Below are 20,180 nucleotides of genomic sequence, written 5' to 3'. Positions count from 1 at the left end.
GGACAAGGTGATGATACAGCAGAGCATGTGGTTGTGTTGTGACACTTCCACATGGCACAGTGGGAGAGTCTGAGAGGTGGGGAAGGGAGGACTCTGGGTTGAAGCAGAGAAGGAGAGAACATCATAGAGGTTATTGCACTGTGGGAGACAGATGACTGTGGGGTGGGAGTTGATTAATAAGAATGGGATGGCAGACTTAAAAGTAAAAAATTATTTTAAGTATGCACACTGATCCTGGTAGCCAGAAATAAATAACTTGGCTGAGGTGGTGACAGACAGACACCATGGTCTCCATGTGCTGTATTGGTTGGATGCCAGGTCTAGAACAGGGTTTCTCAGCCTCGGTATTATTGACATTTTGGGCTAGATTTTTTTGTTGTTGTTTTTGTTTTGTTCTGTTTGTTTGTTTTGTTTTGTTTTGTTTTTTGCTGTAGGGGGCTGCCCTATGCATTGCAAGATGTTTAAAATGATTCCTGGTCTCTACCCAGTAGATGCCAAACGTATCCACAATCCCAGTGACATCCAAAAACACTGTCAGATATTACACAACGTACCCTGGTGGCAAAATCATCCACCATTGAGAATCACTGATTGAGAGCAACAGACTCACATAGGGAGTGCAGAGGCGTTACACCTGCTACAGCAATGTCACCAGTTCTCAACACATTTCTGGAACAAATCACCTCTAATAGCTTCAGAGTCACGGAAAGAAGCTGGTCTCATTACTTAACAGACACCCAATTCTTAAGAAAAATGTATTCCCCAGGTTTATCATCTCTCTTATTCTTTGCTCTGAAGATATTTTGACTGTTCCCTGAGAGGATGATGCAGATTTACCTCCAGTGAGACTATTCAAATGAATGCCATGCATTTTCTCATTGGCTGCCCCTCAGTTTCTGGAATGTGCCAAGCTCCTTCCTGCCTCAGGGCATGACCCCCTTCAAATCTCAGGTATACAGCCTTTCTCAGGAAGGCATTTTCTTGCTCTGTCTATCCTGTACTTTTCCTTCAGAGCACTTTCACCATTATTTTTGCGTCGTTACTGGTGTGCTTATTTGTTTAATGTCTGTTTTTGCCATAGAATATACATTTTAAGAGGGAAGGAATCTTATCTGTTTTATTCATAGCTGGGTCCTCAGCACCAAGCAGAGTGTTTGGCTTAATTAATATCTATTAAATAAATGAATTATTAAAAGGAAATGTTGTGAGCATTTTGAGAATAAGCATTGTACTCCCCAAAGTGATTGCCTTAGAAGGGGCTCTCCCTCTCTCTCTCTCTCTCTCTCTCTCTCATTCTCTCTCTCTCTCTCTCTGTATATATATATATATATACACACACACATCTCTCTCTATATATATATACACATCTATATATATAATATACACACACATATGTATATATATATACACACACACACACACGTATGTATAGATTTTTGATTCTTTTTTTATGTCATATACCTTTATAGTAGCATACCTTATGTTTGAGGGAAGTTAGCATCCTAAATAAGAAAAAAAGATGAAAAAATAGTATCATTCAAAGAATCAGGAAACATATTTAGGTTTGACAAATAACTAGGTCACAGCAGTTAGTCCTTGTGCCACCACAGTAAATTCACAAAAACTCTGACTAGTTTGATGATTCCTTCAAATATGCATTAAGCCCCTGCTTTGTGCTTGATCCTGGAACGTGCAATGTACCTATTTCAGGGCTCACTAAAGCACGTGAGGACATATCCTGCAGGGCATACCTGAGGCAGCGTTCAGACGGCATTTTCCAGCTGGGTTCCTCAGGTTCTCAGCCTTAGAAGTGTGCAGAGGAATCAGCAAGCATTCCAGCTGAATAAAAAGACAAGAGAAAAGGGTGCATTGAGCTAAATGCAGAAAAGCACACTCTGGGTCTTCCTGATGCTAAAGTTTCTGAATTCCAGGGAGGCAGCTTGGAGAGTTTTACTGTCCACATAAAACATTCTGACACAGTGCTCCTTTAAGAAACAATTAATTGTTCTGGATATTTTTAAGTGTTTTCACATTATTGAAGCTTCAAGGACTAGGAAGTAAAATATGTCTCAGAATTAACAATAGTAATTAAGTGTTGAAGTAAAAATTAAAACAAGAGATGGGATGGCCAAAGGAAAAAAATTAAGATTGGATAAAATAAAGATACAATGATCTAAACCAAAAATACTAGTTGACTTGTCATTTATAGAGATTTTATTTTCCTTCCAAATATTATTAGTGGAATTAAATTAAAATCAAGTACCTCATGGCTAAGTGTCTGCAGAAATATAATTTTCCATTCGAGAAGCAGATTTCTGAAAAGTAGGTGGAAAAAATAACATATAGAGAGAATAAAAATCAGCAGGAAATGAAAAATGGATTCTTATAGGGGCTTCAATATTGCATAATTGAAATATGTAACAGGATGCAGTTGTCAGGCTTGAAATTGCTCTTTGGCTATTCAAGCACACTTATTCATTTAGTCCCTGCCCCCATCCCCTGTCATTGTTTTTAATCATTGGAGTAACTCTGACTAGAAAAATAAATTATTTGAATAGTCTGGGTCCTGGTCCATGACTACACTTTACAACCCTCAGTAGAGGGTCTAGCTCCCATTTTCTAATACACCCAAGTGGCTAAATTAATTATAATCTGTCTCAATTTTATTTTGGAAAGCAATAACAGGATGAAAATGCTTATGAAAGGAATATGTTAAACTGTGCCTATTTCTGATGATTTGTATAAAAGAGAGAGCTATGATTTACAATCCAAGTGAAATATAATATTTGTTATATTGTGTACAAACCCTCAATTGGTATGACTGCATAATACTTCATATAGTATATCATAGTTGGTTAAGTATTCCATTTTATTGAACATTAGGTTGTTGAGTTGCTTTCAACATTTTTCACACAACTATATTTTTGTTTCTTATTTTCTTTTTTTAATTATTAAAAATAGTAGGTCTCTACTTCCATTTATTTCTAACTTAAGTCTGGACAAACCTAAAAGTGAGTGTCATTTTTTAATTGCTCCATTATGACTGAGCAGCACGGGCAGTCAGAATAATTCAAGCCACGTTGTTTAATTAGCCAAGAGACTTGCTTAGCAACCTAATGTTGCTACAGTGTCCTTTCAGAATCTAGGTTATAAACTCGTCTTTTGTAGCCTAACACAAACTCCAACAGGCATGGACACTTGAGCTTTAAAACTGCAAAGAATATTTATTACTATAGGGAGGTGTAACACCTTAAACTTTCTGAAAATCCAGTGTTTTTAAAACACTCCCAACAATTGAATGGAGAGCAAAAATCCTAAAGTTAAAATAATCTCAAATTAAATGGCATCTAACTAATAAATCTAACTTGATATGTTTCATTTCAAACATGATCATTAAAAATAATAAGATAGATGAAATTCTCTGTTACAGACATTTATCGTTTGGAGACCAACTCACTAAATCAGGTGTTTTCTAAAATTGTTGAATCAGAATCCACTATATACTACAAAGCTTAGGGGAATGGACACCATTTTAAAAGCGAATTAACTAGGTGCCCACCAGTGGTAGACTGGATTTTAAAAATGAAACATATGAGAAATACAACAGACAAACCAATCAACCAACCAAGCGACAACAAAACAGGTCTAACCTGGAGTCATACTCTAATTTTTTCTATTTTCCTCCCTTTCTGATCCTTTATCCCACTTTCTTTTTCTTCCTCTTCCTTCTCCTTCTTCTTTGTCAAATAGAGGATTGAGTTATTATCATTGATCCATACAAAGTCCCTCTCTCATTTATTTTCTTTAATTCCCACCCCCCATTTCTATTCCCCGTCTTCCCATGTGCAACCTTCCTAATATGTTTGATATACATCTTTTTGTTTGTACTTTTTTAAAAAAATAAAAAAATAAATTAAAAAAATGTGGTACATATATACCATGGAATACTATGTATTAATAGCCATAAAAAAGAAGAAAATCTTGTCCTTTGCAGCAATATGGATGCAGCTGGAGGCCATTACCCAAAACGAATTAACGCAGGAACAGAAAAACAAATAACACGTGTTCTTCTCACTTATAAGTGAGTTAAGCATTGAGTATCCCTAGGCATAAAGACAGGAAACACAAACAATGGGGACAACTAGAAGGGGACTGGGGGCATGGGCTAAAAAACTCCATTGCTCGTTACCTGGGTGATGGGATCATCCGTATCCCAAACCTCAGCATCATGCAATATACCCATGTAACGAACCTACACATGTACATGCTAAATCCAAAATAAAAGTTGAAATTATTTTTTTCAAAAGGTGAGTTAAAATGAGTTAAGGATTAATCACCACTGGAAAAGGTTTGTTATATTTACTATTTTTACTACATATTATTTACTATTTATTATTCCCTATGTCCTCCATATATTTATATACTTGATTAAAATGTATATATTGAATTAAAATTTGTTAGCACAAACACATTTGTTTTTGTTGTTTTGTTTTTCTGTTGAGACAGAGTCTCGCTCTGTTGCCCAGGCTGGAGTGCAGTGGCGCAATCTCGGGTCACTGCAGGCCCCGCCTCCCGGGTCCACGCCATTCTCCTGCCTCAGCCTCCTGAGTAGCTGGGACTACAGGCGCCCGCCACCACGCCCGGCTAATTTTTTGTATTTTTAGTAGAGACGGGGTTTCACCGTGTTAGCCAGGATGGTCTCGATCTCCTGACCTCATGATCCACCTGTCTCGGCCTCCCAAAGTGCTGGGATTACAGGCGTGAGCCACCGTGCCCAGCCCATATATTTGTTTTTATAAAAAGTTTCTCTCACCATAAATAGAGTGAACAACATGGCTACTTGTAAGCTCCAGGCAGATATCCCTTCTCCCTCTTCCCACCTCCTTGCACTTTTTCCCATGCCTGGTACGTGGATTAACCCAAGGCTGTTTTCCCCTACAGCCCAGGGAGATCCAGGCCAGTCTCCTGCAGTTCCCCTCCTCAGAATCCAGAAATAATCAGAGCTGAGCCAGCTGCGTGGAGCATTAGGAAGCAGAGCAATATGGAAAAAGGCCAGAGTTGCTCTCCAGGTAGCCAGCATTTAGGGCTGCTCACACACTCTCAAGAGAGAGAACTGCATTTATCACAAACCCCAAGGGAGTGCTATGCGGGGCTGGGAGCAAATGAGGTGGCTCTTTTTCTGTCACTTAAGAGGATCACCTTTGAGATCTCTTTCAACTGTGACCATCTACAATCTTCTGAGCCATTGGCACGACAAAGATTCTCTTCCAGACCAAATTCTAGTCGGGCTCCTCTGAGCTTGGGCATGTCCTCAGGAGCTTTGTGGTCAACCACTGAATAATGAAAATAGTATTTTGGTGAAGAGAGAATTTATTGATTTTACTGAACATTTAAAGACAAGGAATATATAAAAATAGTTAAGAAAACATGTTAAAATTTTAAGTATCCATCAGCCTCTCAGTTCAGCTTAATGAATCCAGGAAGGAGGAAGGGATTTGCCTCTATTGCATAACTACTATAAAAAAGCAAGGCAGGGAGGGTACCAGAATAGCCACCCCAAAACAAGCCTCCTTAGCACATGGATCATTTTGACCTAAAAGCCATTGAGAAGCAGCAGATGCAGCAGTAGCTCTAAACACAGGGTACCGTTATCCTTTTGCAAAGAAAATTTACATTTATAAAGAACATTTTCATAATTTCTTTTTGTAAATGAAGGTCTCTTCCTCTCCTGGACCAGGAAGGGAGGACTCCTAACTCTTATCAGTGGAGAAGGTACTGACTTCAATCTGCACAACAAACCTTACTCAACAATTCTTGTTTACAGTACTTTTCCTGGTCATCTTTCTGTAACTTGTCTTTCCCATCCAGAAGCCCCAAACCCCTTTTCCTTTGATTATCCTAAGATCGTATATAAGGCCAAGTTCTAACCACTCGTTTGGGTTAGTCACCACTGGGTGCACCCATGCGTATCTGTGATGAACATGGAAACAAATTTCTGTTTGTTTTCTCTTGCTAATCTGTCTTGGTTGTCCCCTATATGGAGGCCCTGCTGAAAAATCTAAGATAGATAGAGGAAAAAAGATTTTTCCCCCTCCCCTACAACAGGCATAGTGGTTTCCATTTAACAGTGTAAAAGTTCAGCTGCTGTAGTAACTTCTCAAAGTGAGTAATGACCCCCAAAAGACTAGTACCACAAATTTCAGTCTTTGTGATTAAAAATACAACCAAATAAATCCAGCTTGCAAACAAAAATAAAACACACATTTTACAAAATGAAGCTGTTTGCACATATCGATATGCAGCTAGGCTAGGGTAGTTTCTTATCTTTCCCAAGACTCAATTTCTTCATTTTCTACAAATACAGATAATACCACCTTATCACAGGGCTGTATAGTGTATGTAGTGTACCTAGTGCAAAGGCTGACATATCACAGGGTCTCAGTAAACATCGTGTGTCTTCTTTTGTTATAGAATACAAATATGAATCATGTAGTGATTTGCTTCAGTGACAGGTATCTCGTGAATTTTTTCTTTTGTTTCACTTTTTGCTAATGTAGCTCATATGCCAAATACTAGTGTTTTTAATACCAAAAATGTATAGCAGCAATCCTTCAAGGACTGTTCTCAAGACAACTTTACAGCTGGTGAAGACTCAGACCCCCGTCTCCAAGCTCTCCAGAGGAAGCTGGGCATTTACCCCCAGAAACACAGCAAACATTTCTTAAAATATAGCAATTTTTTCACATAATTGAAATTATTTACCACCCTCACCCTTAGGAAATACTCATTAGTGGAATGTCCTCCATTTCTGGTAAGTCTCTTTTCAAATATAATCTGGTACATAGGATTGATGGGGTCTAACCTCTTTATAGTCTTTATTTTTATTAAAATGTTTCAAAGTTGCTAGAGTCTCACTTGGGTTTTTTTGAAGTCAAACTAGAAAATATATTTACACAGACAAAATAAATATCTTATTAAACCATAATAGTGAGCAAGTGAAACATGATTAAGCCTTCCAAACTAGCTGGCTAGCTTTTAATAACTTGCTTCTAGTTGATCTTAAAACCGCCACTGGCAAGTCACATGACCGAACAATACATAACTAAACTCCCACTAGTTACCTTATGGGTAACATCTCTGACTATGGGTCACGGTAGTAACGGTGCTTATAGTTATTTTTCAGAAACTAGGGGGCAGCTTTTGTCTAGTTCAAGCCAGTTGAGACCTTCAACTTCACAAGTTGTTTGCACAGGTTGGGCCTGCAACAGCTGCCTGAAGAGGGACCTTTTTGATATCAGAGAGCCAAAAACTCCATTATCACATTATGCTAGTGCCACCATTTTCTGCACATATATCCTATGAAGAACCATATAGCTCAATTACCCTTGTGCAGAAGCCCTAATTACCTCACCTTTCCGACTCACCAATCATCTTTCCTTATACTTTAGACTACCCCACTTTCTGTCACATACATACCTCCACGCCCTATTTTCAGAGAGGTGGATCTGAGATTTGTTTCCCTGGCCCTGCACATTGCAGCCTTGTGAATAAAATCTTTTCTTTTTTTTGCAAAAACTGTCACCACAGTGATTGGCTTGCTGCATACAGGCAGAACGAGCCCAGCCAGTAACAAAAGGGGGAGGAAAAAAGTAAGTGTCCTATAGGTCTTGATGACATATAAAGAAAGAAGGACTAGACAAAGTAAGTTAGTTTAACATAATCAATAAACATAAGATACTAAAAATTAAGCTACCTTAGTTATGTGGATGCATACCAATCCTACCAACATATAAGAGACTGGTGAAGAACTCAACTCTGACCTTTTTCTTCTCTTCCCCAAATTCCTATCTAAGGGGTCTGGGGAGTCATGCCCTACAAACCGTAAAATCTCATCCGAGGGGTTTTATTTAACCCTATATAATGTGGCTTACTTTCCGACCTGACTGGCACAATATCACATGGCAGATAAAGAAGGAAATCAAAATATTTTAACCCCAAATATGTTTTATTTGCCATGTCTTGAAATAGTCCTCCAAAGCTGACTCTTGTGGGGAAAATCTACATTCTGAAGAGAATCCCCTTCCTTGTCCTTCATTTTTTTTCCTGATCCAGGAGACAACTGACTTACAATCTATTCTTTCCGAAGCCTCTACCTGGGGACTACTTCTGTATAATGAGAACATTGGTCTCCACAACCCCTTACCTTAACCCAAACATTCCTTTCTGTTGATTCTAGGTCTTTAGACAATAATTAAACTCTTTCAACCAAATGCCAATCAGAAAATCTTTGAATCTACCTATGACCCAGAAGCCCCCGCTTCCAGCTGTCACACCTTTCTGGACCAAACCAATGTACATCTTACATGTATTGACTGATGTCTTATGTCTCCCTAAAATGTATAAAACCAAACTGTATCCTGAACACCTTGGGCACATGTTCTCAGGATCTCCTGAGGGCTGTGTCAGGGGCCCTCACTCATATTTGGCCCAGAATAAATCCCTTCAAAATATTTTACAGAGTTTGACTCTTTTTGCCAACACTGGTTTATTCTTGCTATTATCACATATTTGTTTAATAATGTTTTAGTGTAATACTCCAATAATACCTTATAATTGTTACAGAGAAAAACAAACAGAAGTTTATTAATATGTTCAACATAAATACATGTGGGAGCCCCCAGTGATGTGTAACTCAAAGGAGTGGTTAGAACTTGGCCTTACATACTGTCTTAGGATAATCAAAGGTAAAGGGGTTTTGGGCTTCTAGATGGGAAAGACAAGTTGTGGGAAGATGACCAGGAAAAGCACGTTAAACAAGAATTGTTCAGTAAGAATAGGGAAAATGCTAGTCCTCCTCTTCCTGGACAGGTCATCATGTGAGTGGCAGTGCAGGCCTTTCTCAGTGTCATGTGAAAAGGAAATGATGGTAATGGCAATGATGATAATGACAAAGATGATAAAACCTTAATTAAACATATAATAAGTGTCCAACACTGTGCTAACTTTTCCCTACCTTATTTACTATCCCTATTCTGTATGGATTTGGATAATAAGGCATAATGAGGTCAAGGAATTTACTGAAAGACACACAAGTAATAAATAGTGAAATCAGGCTTCAAATCCAACAGAGCCCGTACTCTTAACCACACCTAACAGTAAAAAAGGGAACCTATTCTAGGACACAGTCATACCCTAAAGTGCTAAAGAGACCAAAGACCAACAGCCTCAGGCACCTAGTACCAGGGCAGGTGAGCTAAGGCAACATCAACTTTGAATCAGTACAAAGGAAGTTTCCAATAATCTAAGATGCACACAGACTATGTAACGTAATACCTCTGTCACTGCAAGTGAAAAATAGGACCATAAGACACTTGGCATTGTTCTGAAGATGATTCAAATGCTCCTAGGCCTTCCTGATCCATAGAAACCAAAGGCCAAGGATCAGAACCTGCAACCACCGTATGCTGGTGTCTCCCAAGGAGGCCCTGATGTGAGCTGAATTGTGTCCCCCCACAATTCATGTCTTGAAGCTTCCGGTACCTCAGTATGTAACTGTGTTGGAGATTTGGCCTTTGAAGAGGTAATCAAGGTTAAAAGGTTACTGGGTGGGCTCTAATTCAAAATGACTGGCATCCTTCTAAGAAGAGATTAAAACACACGTGAATACAAAGGAAAGACCGCGTGAGGACACAGGGAGAAGGCAGCATCTGCAAGCCAAGGAGAGAGGCCTCAGAAGAAACCAACCCTGTTAACACTTTGATCTCAGACTTGTAGCCTCCAGAATTGTGAGAAAATAAATTTGTGTTGTTCAAGTCACCCAGGCCGTGGTACTTTGTTATGGCAGCCCTTTGCCAGTCTCTTCCATGCTACTATGGCTCAGAAGCTATGCCGGGTCTGCAGACCACACTACCTCCAGGTCTGGGATGGTCTGTGCTCTGCTCAGACAAAGCTGGACCACAGGCATGCTGAGCAATCCACGACGTTGGAGGCCTCCTGGGGCCTGAGACAGTGGCCTCTCCACTACTGTCCTCTCAGAGCATCTGGCCCCCAGCTTTCACTTTTCCAATCAATGCTCATCTTTCTCTAGGCGCTAAACCCCACCACTCTTGGAAGAAATTTTCTCTGGGAAGTTGCTTTCAACACCCAGGCATATAATTTGCTTGTTTTACCAGAACACTCCCTTCCAGCTTTCATAAGTACTGTGGGGGCCCAAGCAGAGAGGGTTGAGGGTCCAAAGTGTAGACGCACAGCCATATGCTTGAAGCACCATCACCTCCCAACACTCCATCCCTGAGGCCAAGCTATGTGTGCACCTGCATGCCTTCTGCATAACTTAGGGTGATTTTTTTTCCTTGGCACTCCTTCTACCAAGCTACCTTCCATGGGTAACCCACTAGTCTTGTCAGATATGACCCTTTCTGAATTCTTTCCAATGCAGTCCTGCTGCTGGATCCACCCACAGAGGGAAGGGGAAACACTGCCTAGCTCCACATGCTGAGAGATGTGAAGATTCAGTTCTAGCCAGGATAACTGGATACATTATGGTCAAATGAATACAGGCAATAGCTCTTGGCCCACTTGATCATCTCACTGCCCTGCTTAAAGCTGTTGAGATAAAGTCGAACTTCTTAAAATAGTACCCCGGCCAACACTTCCAGCCTTGTGTTTTACCACTTGATCCTTCTTCTTCTGGTTACAGTCATACAGACATACTCATCAACATTCAATTGTTCTCTCCCCTCAGGGTACCAGTAACTGCCATCTTCACTGTTTAGAACTTTCTACCCCTCCTTTTTGCCTAGTTAACCCCTATTCATCCTGCAGGTTTCAGATGTCACCTCCTCTGGGAAGCCCTCCCTGATCCTCCCAGGTCACAGTTAATTACTCTCCTATATGATCCAATAGCACCTATAGATCCCCACTCACAGCATAATCAGCACTCTATATAATTACTTGTTGGGGCGGGGGATCTACTGCCCTAGTTTCATTTATACCCGTAACCCTTCCCTAGACAATAAGTTCTTTAAGTGAGGTGATCATTCATTCTGGAATGGTTATGTTTTGCATATTGTCCCTGTGCAATTTACTAATCACACCCCATTTGTTCTCTTTTGTTTCCCAGTTTGGATCATAAATTATCTGGTCATCCTGTCTATATGGGCAGGATCCACATCTATCTTGCTCACTGTTTTAAATCCTCAAGGACTACCATTATTCTTACAAAATCCTCCAAAGCAAATAAAGTAAAAGTACAATGTATTCTGTTTTAAAAATGAGGAGCATGACAGATTATTTGCATATATTGAATCATGATGTTTTAGTTTGTATTATGAAATTCATTCCTTAAAATAATGTTACACTAAATATCAAAAGTTTCTTTATATAAGAATAAGGATAAGGTATCTAGTCACCCTGATCAATACAGCTGGAGACCTTGGGAACCAAATTAAAATATAATGTGTAAGTTCTTCCAGTCACATTAGCACACACCTTTTCAGCTCTTATTTTAATTTAATTTTTAGCTCCATCACTCCTCTATGAATAGAAACATAAAATGCATGATCGGTTACACAGTCTTGTCAAAATAACCTAACCTGCAATTATAACATCCTGAGGTGCTTTTTAAAAATATTGCTATGAAAAATTTTTTATTAAGGAATTTCTTAAAGCTTTCACACCAGTTAAAATTAAAATAAATTATTCATCTTCATCTTTATAGATGACACAATGTAGATCTTGAGTGTTTTGCTAGTATAGAAATTATTTGTATGATAAATAACATATTACTTTATAATATGACAAAATCAACATGCTACTTATATGTAATTATTTTAATTAGAAAGTCCTGTATTAAAAAGTTCTTAATCCAATAGCAAATGACCATTCTCCAGTGACTAATTTTTGCCTTCTAGCAAATAGAAAATATGAGATTTAGAGTTACCAAATTTATGATCTAGATGTAATCCAGACTCCATTTTCAAATAGAGAAATGCTCTTACTTTCGAATTTTAATATATAGACTGTTCATTCATCAAATATGTGCTAAGTGCTTAATACATTTCCATTAATCATTGAACTAGATATCAGGAGTGACATAAAAAGATTAAAAATAGTCTCTGTCTTCAAAGAGCTTATAATCTTTGGCATAAATCAAAAAGCTTATAATCAAAGGCATAACATCCACATTTGCAGTTACCCTAACAGTATAAGACATTCTGCATTTTCTTCTATCAAGAGAGGTACAAATTTTCCTCATTTTAAAATGTCTAAAATTGGAGGTGTATTTTAAATCACTATATACCTTAATGTGCTACTATTTTTTGCCTTGAAAAACCTGATGTGCTTCTTACATCTGCAAGAAACATTAGAACTGGGGAAACACTGTTGTTCAAGTGCCTACATATGGGCTAGGCGTATGCACATACATGTGTTAATACACTTAATTCTTACAACAATCGAACATTATAAGAATTAAATGAGTTTTTTTCCCAGAAGAAAAAGCAGCGGCTCAGCAAGCTGAAATGCTTAAGGTAAAACTGGTAGCTGCTGAAGCTGAGACTCAAACCCAGCTCTTACATTCTGCTGCACCACTTTATCCTACCAAAGGAGAGGCATGTGGGTTAGAATACTGGGTAAAGACCAATAGGGGAGCACTAAAGGATGGAGAGAAAGGAGAAAGCTTTCCAAATGAGAAGCACAACACACTCAAAGATATGGAGACCTCCAAGCTATACTTTTGTATAATGAGAAACCTGTACTACATGGAGATGCAGCATAGTATACAGGTAAGAAGAGTGGGTTCTGGGTTCTGGAAGAAGACTGTTGGAGGAATATTCTGGCTCCAATAGTGCTTACGTGACCTTCATGAAGTTACTACATTTCTCCACATCTCAATTTCCTAATTAGTAAAAGGGGTATAAAAATGAAACTTACTGATACGGTTTGGCTGTTTCTCCACCCAAATCTCATCTTGCATTCCCAAGTGTTGTGGGAAGGACCCAGTGAGAGGTAACTGAATCATGGGGGCAGGTCTTTCTCATGCTGTTCTCGTGATAGTGAATAAGTCTCATGAGATTTGATGGTTTTAAAAAGGGGAGATTCCCAGCACAAGCTCTCTTTGCTTGTATACCACCATATGAGACGTGTCTTTCACCTTCCACTATGATTGTGAGGCCTCACCAGCCACATGACATGGAACTGTAAGTCCAATAAACCTCCGTCTTTTGTAAATTGCCCAGACTTGGGTATACTTTTTGTTGTTATTGTTGTTTGAGACGGAGCCTTTCTCTGAAATCTTGGCTCACTGCAACCTCTGCCTCCCAGGTTCAAGCAATTCTCCTGCCTCAGCCTCCTGAGTAGCTGGGATTACAGGGGCCCACCACCACGCCCAGCTAATTTTTATATTTTTAGTAGAGACGGAATTTCACCATGTTGGCCAAGTTGGTCTCGAACTCCTGACCTCAGATGATCCGCCTGCCTTGGCCTCCCAAAGTGCTGGGATTACAGGCATGAGCCACTGTGCCTGGCTTCGGGTATGTCTTTATCAGCAGTGTGAAAATGGACTAATACACTTACCAAACGGATTCCAGTTAAAAATGGCAGATTGAACACATATCCATTCAAATGTTTGCACTGAATGCAACTCACACCCTGATTTAAGGAAACATTAATTTAAAATATATTTTTCATCTTTCTCTTGAGGAAATAACCTCACTGAAACTATAGTAAAGAGATGAAAAAACAACAATAAACCCCCAAGATCAAAGAGAACAGAGAAGAAATTAAAAACATAAAACTTATTGAAGGTAGAGAACAGAACAGATGGATGGATAATAACTGACTCAGCAGGAGACAAGAAAGGCAAATTCCAAACTGGCAATGGGCAATTCAAATAAAAAACTCAATTTGCATCAAGGAATATATATCCAAAAGACTCAAGAACCAATGGTATGAGTATGAGGTTCATGCTGTGGACTGAGTGTGTCTCCCCCAAAATTCAAGTGTTCAAACTCTTATATCCAATGTGATGGTATTGGGAGGTGGAGCCTTTGGGAGGTAATTGGGTAAAGACAGTGGAGCACTCATGATGGGATCAGTGCTATTATAAGAAGAGACAAAACAGAGCTTGCTTCCTCTCTCGTTTCTCCACAATGTGATGGTCATCTGTAAACTAGGAAGCAGGTCTTCCCCAGACATTGAATCTGGCAGCATCTTGATCTTTGACTTTCCAGGCTTCAGAATTGTGAGAAATATGTTTGTTGTTTAAGCTACCCAGTCTATGGTAGTTTGTTATTGTTATAACAGCCCAAGCTGGCTAAGACAGTTGACAATAGAAAAATTAGGAGAAAAAAATCTATTTAAAAAGCAGTTTGAACTCCTAGGTCCCTTCCCCTAATCTGCACTACACAGTTACTGGCTGTCTCATCCCAGTGACAGAATGATATTTGCTCTCTGGAGAAAATAAAAGTATTTCTAGACTAGGGAATGCCAGGTTCAGTAGAAGGTAGAGGTGCCATCTGAAAAAGAGAGGGAAAGTTTACACAGAAAACGTGGAGCCCCTAAGCTTTCATGTTCCATTCAACTTCCAGAATGCCAGCAGCTAGGTTTATATCATCCAGGGAAATTAGAAGATTACTCTCTGGAGAATATTAACTAAGCCAACACCAAACCTAAGAAGTCTGACATCATAGGTTTCCCAAATAAATGGCTCAACCAGATCATTTTATGGGGTAATCGCTGCATAACAAGCCTGCCCATGTGCTCAGAGCTTCCAGCCAGCTTTTTTTTTCTCTTTAATATGAGTGAATATCTAAGCATCACCAAAATTTTGAAAAGAACAGAGAATTATCTAAGCAAAAAAAAAAAAAAAAATTGAAGGAAAGAAAACTAAAACAATTTTTTCCACTGTACTTTTCCATATCCAAACAAATTATCAATTTTTTAAAGTCTAAAAATAGAATAAAGATGTTTCCAGACTTGCAAAGTACAAGCAATTATCTCCCAGGCATTGTTTCCCAGGAAGTTATTAGAGGATGTTTTCCACCTAAACAAGGGAGTATATATTGAGAAAAGGAAGACATGTGATTCAGGAGACCAAGGATTCAACACAAGAAAGAGATGATAGGAATTCTCAGGTGATAGTGAAGGAAGTTCCCAAACTGCAATTATTAAAAACAGGCAAACTGGAGGAGTTCAGAAAGATCCAGAGAGACTTTGACCAGAAGGTGAAACAGAAAACCTAATGTGGTTTCTATCAATTTACAGCTAGAGGAGAGTTTGAGGATTGAATTGTTGATAAAAATATAAAAACATAAGCAAAAAAAAAAAAAGACAACTATTAGTGAAAAACAAAAGTACTGCAGGAAAGGAAAAGTAATCATGGTTTGGTTATGTAACTAACATTTAGATTGTCATAACCATATAAAAATGAAATAATGATCCAACCAAAGTATCAGTGTAACTAACTGAGAGAATGGAGGGATGGGAAGCCTGTATGTATGATGGGGTGATTTTAGGGAATGAGTGAAGAAAGCTAAATTTTCTTTTTTTTTTTTTTTTTTTTGAGATGGAATCTCACTCTGTTGCCCAGACTGGAGTGCAGTGGTGCAATCTTGGCTCACTGCAACATCCACCTCCCACATTCAAGCAATTCTCCTGCCTCAGCCTCCTGAGTAGCTTGGATTACAGTGATGTGCCACCACACTCGGCTAATTTTTGTATTTTTAGTACAAACAGGGTTTTGCCATGTTGATCAAGCTGGTCTTGAACTCCTAGCCTCAAGTGATCCTCCTGCCTCAGCCTCCCAAAGTGCTGGTATTACAGGCATGAGCCAACACGCCTGGCAAGAAAGCTAAATTTTCATCTTTTTTCATGGGAAACCAATCAACTCAAACATCAAAAACCAAGACTGGAAACATAAGCATGTTACTGAGAAATATGGAAGTAAATAAAGTAAGTTCTCACATAAATTATTGATAGATTCTTGGAAATAATGTATAATGAATCAAATTTGAATCACCTGATGGGGTCTTATTGCCTGCTGCACAGACAAAACTAATTCACCAAGACAGCAGTATTGTGGTAGAGAAAGAGTTTAATTAATGTAGAGCTAGCCAAGTGAGAGGACAGGAGTTTATTACTCAAATCAGCCTCCCCAGGAACTCAGAGGCTAGGGTTTTTGTGGGTAAGTTGGCAGGCAGGGGACCAGGGAATGGGTGCTGCTGATTGGTTGGGGATGAAATCACAGGGTTGTGGAAAACAATCCTATGTGCTGGGACAGCCTCTGGGTGGGGGCCATAGGCCTGGCTGAGTCATGAGTCATGGGTCCTGGTGGAGTCAATTGGTCACCAGAATACAAAGGTCTGAAAAACATCTCAAAAGACCAATCTTAGGTTCTACAATAGTGATGTTATCTATGGGAACAACTGGGGAAGTCACAAATCTTGTGATCACCTTGTGATGATACATTTACTACAGTGCAGTAAACGATTACAGAAAGGCAAGCTGTGCTCACCTCTTTACAGAATTCAGGCCCCTGTCACAATCCTAATCTTGTGGGCTTTCATTAGTATTACAAAAGGTAGTTTCAGTCCCTGAACAAGGAAGCATCAGTTTTAGGGAGTAGCTATTATGATCCTTGCTTCGAAGTTAGACTTTAGCTAAATTCCTTCCATGGTTAGCTGGGCCTACACCTAGGAATAAGTGAGTCCAGCCAGCCTGTGAGGCTAGAAGCAAGATGGAGTCAGCCATCACAAATTTCTCTTGCTGTCATATTCTTCACAAAGGCAGTTTCAATTTTACCATAGGCTAATTCATAAAAACAAGAATTAAGTTCCTATGGCATATTTCTGGTCATAAAAAGTCACCAAACTTCTTTTAAAGAATGCTCAAAACACTTCTAATATTAAACAATGAAATGAATATGAGCTATACATACATTTAAGAAACATTAATAAAAACAAGTAAGATAATTATTTACCCAATTATTCCAGTTCAAGGTCTTGGGTGGCTGAAGCCCATCCTGGCAGCTCAGGGCAAAAGGCGGGAACCCATCCTGTACAGGATGCCATCCCATCACAGGGTGCACTCACACACATACTCACTCATTCTGGGACAATGTAGACACACCAATGAACTGAATGTGCACATTTTTAGAATGTGGGGAGAATCCAAAGTACCTGCAAAAAACCCATGCAGACATGGGGAGAATGTGCAAACTTCACATAGACAGTGGTCCCAGCTGGGAATCAATTTTTTTCTCTGATTGGCATTGTAATGAAATGGCATTGAACAAAACAACGCTACTCCAGGACCTGCTGTTATCTAAAGAAACAGCTAAAAGAATTGAAAGCAGTTGCCTCTTCTATACTTCTACATAACAAGCCTTGTGGATTATTTGACTCTTTATATAACACTGGTAAAAATAAACGCTAAATTTAAAAAATATATAAAACTTATCTCACAAGGTATACAACTTAATTAGCTAAATTATAGCTAATGCAATTTATGAGACAATTAAATGAGACAATCCAAAGTACATATCAGTTTTGGTATGCATATTGCTTAATATTAATAGTGAGCAATTAATATTATCTTGATGATGATGGTAAGATGATGGTAGCGATGGCAAACACTAAGGTATCAGCAACTACCTTACCAGCGATGGCTAAGGTATAGGGTGTGGGGTGGCACAGTGCTCAACATGCCCCACATGGCCCAGCCTTCTTCGGAACCTATTTAAAATAGACCTAGAACCAACATACTGCTTACCTGACTCTGAGTATTAGTCGCAAACTTTCCTCCTGCTGCTGTCCCCTTATAGTACCCAACTTCTAGACACAGACACTAGGTAAATGCAGCCCAAATTCATAATACTCCAGGAACAAGGTGTATAGGGCTGTTGACATCTCCTCTCATGCAGACAGCTCAGTTCGTTTCCTTTGCCTGAACCCAAGCTGGTCCTGGCTTCTTCCCTGTCCTACTCAGCCTGTTGAAGTCTCCCTTATCATCAAACAGAGACCATGTGAGTCTGACCCATGTATATTTTTCCATTATTAATAATAAAATTTTAAATACCATGTTTTAAATTAGAAATTTAACCACTTTATGTTTAGATCAGGTCACAGTTCTAACCTAACTTATAAAACATTCAGAATAACATGTTTTGTGAGAAGTACTTTTTTTGTTGTTCAAACTGAGTAATTTGTATTACAAGGCTTTCTTGAGTTTAAGAAATCAATGACAGCTATATGCACATGTCTACCCCCAAAATTGCATTTTCTCACTATCATCTCATGGGCTCTCAGATGTAAGAATGTCTTCTGTTGTAGAATCAAAGTAGAACAAGAGTAGTATGTGAAATGCCCTTGTCTTGTTACTAATATCAATGTCTACGGCAAAGAGGACAACCCTCAGCTATTCAACTAGTTATGTTAATTGGTGTGATGAACATGCTAATTCTCTCAGATAAAATATTTGGTTTTCCATGAAAATACATCTGGCCAGGTTGAATAACAAAGAATTTACTATAACTAGTCGTTCACTAACCATTCACTCATTCACTCACTCACTCAACTCATTCAATATTTAAATAGCACTTACCATACACCAGGAATGCATGTAAAGGAGTAAGATTAAAATGATGTTGTAAAGCAAAGTGTCTGGGTTTTTTTTTTAACGTGACAACTGATAAAAGCTATCACTTAGAGCATAATTTTCTTTTTTAAAAAGAGATGTAAGGTAGAAGAAAGAACGTGGGCATGAGGTGAAATTCCTTCAGCTGGGTTGAGCTTCATGTTAACTGACATCTTAACTATGAATTATAGGGGCAGGGATCACATCCCACTCTTCTCTGTGCTAGAATGAGCTATGTTCCTGGAACACTTACTAATAAATGTATTGTTTAGACATTGTTCTTATTTAGAGAGCTAATGGTTTTTTTTTTTTTACCACAAATGTAGAAATTTCAGACACCTCCAAAAACACTTGCCTCTGTCATTAAAAATGTGCTTCTAAGTCTTTTACAGAATATGCACATAATTCTAACAACTTTGAGATATCAAGACCCAAAAGAAATCAAAATTTCATTTTAATTTTTAAATTAATATCACTTTAAAATCTTGGCTTTGAAAAATACACTGTGGCTCAGTTTTAAGACAATATTACATTGTCCTGCTTTTTACAGAGTAACTGAACAGCAAGATGAGGCACTTTGAAAATATAATGAGCACTCAAAACACTAGCCATAATTTTACTATTAAAAAAGAAAAAAACAATATTGATTTAAGTAAAAAATTTTAAAGTCAGTATATTTAATTCCAGTTATTAGTGGCAAACCATTTACCTACTGAATTTCCTTTCCTTAGTTTTACTACCACTAAATACCTTTGCGAAATATTAAAATTTAGGAGGGGAAAAAAAGAGAGAAAAGTTATGCTTTCGGAATCACAGTACCTATTACACTATGAATATTTAAACAATGCAAAATCATTAATCTCACCAAGGAACTCTGAAGATATGATCTTATGAAAGTAAATAAGAGATGTCATTAATAATCTGTACAACCCTACTGTGAGTCAGTCAAATGGAAAATATTCACAATTTTTAAAAAAAATAAAAATGAGATTACCAAATACTAACTCAGTCAACATTACACAAAAAGATGGTGGCAAGTCTACACCTGTGGAAAGAAAGGCTGGTGGGGGAAGATGGTGGCAACATTAGAAATGAACCCAGAGGCACTGGATCTGGGTAAATGAACAATGATAACAAGTGTGAACAAATGTGAAGGATGGCAAAAAGAATTGCACGAAGAGAAAACTGACTAACTAGAATATGGAGCTATGGAGACTCAATTTAAATGAAGTAAAATGCATGAGGATTTTAGAAAGACTCATCCATTTGAAAAGTTATTAATTCCTACTATGTGCCATTACCTTCAGAAGACACAGTTTAAAACAAGACATGCAATGTCCCTATTTTCACAGAACTTACATTCTAAGAAGAATAAACAGTAAATAGACAAACAAGAAAACACTGGATAACAATGGCTGCTAAAATGCACAAAACATCGTGATGTGATTGAGTCAACAGGTGTTTACTGAGTTGTCAGGGAAAGCCTCTGAAGAAATGAAATTAATCTAAAATCTTACTTATGCAAATATCAAAATAACAAAAAAGAT

At 38.3% G+C, this 20,180-nt stretch overlaps 1 protein-coding gene across 15 annotated transcripts in view; it reads right to left on the bottom strand.

The window, feature by feature from the left end:
* Window positions 1-20,180, bottom strand: part of KLHL32 (kelch like family member 32) — a 223,233-nt gene that overhangs the window by 178,671 nt on the left and 24,382 nt on the right. For 12 of the 15 annotated variants that reach the window (XR_008653491.2, XM_063619709.1, XM_055259475.2 and 9 more), the window contains exon 2: window positions 1,752-1,839. Coding sequence is in view for 14 of the 15 variants with exons in the window: in XM_063619709.1 (XP_063475779.1) it covers window positions 1,752-1,774 (23 nt within the window). In the remaining variant the exon portion in view is untranslated. Of the gene's footprint in view, window positions 1-1,751; window positions 1,840-2,263; window positions 2,316-5,199; window positions 5,334-16,978; window positions 17,178-20,180 lie in introns of all 15 variants that reach the window. The other 3 variants (XM_063619656.1, XM_063619659.1, XM_055259399.2) reach the window with 3 other exon arrangements.

The sequence above is a fragment of the Symphalangus syndactylus genome, chromosome 2, assembly GCF_028878055.3.
Source record: "Symphalangus syndactylus isolate Jambi chromosome 2, NHGRI_mSymSyn1-v2.1_pri, whole genome shotgun sequence".
NCBI lineage: Eukaryota > Metazoa > Chordata > Mammalia > Primates > Hylobatidae > Symphalangus > Symphalangus syndactylus.
Note: the sequence above shows the minus strand (reverse complement) of the source record. Positions and strands in the feature narration are given on the sequence as shown.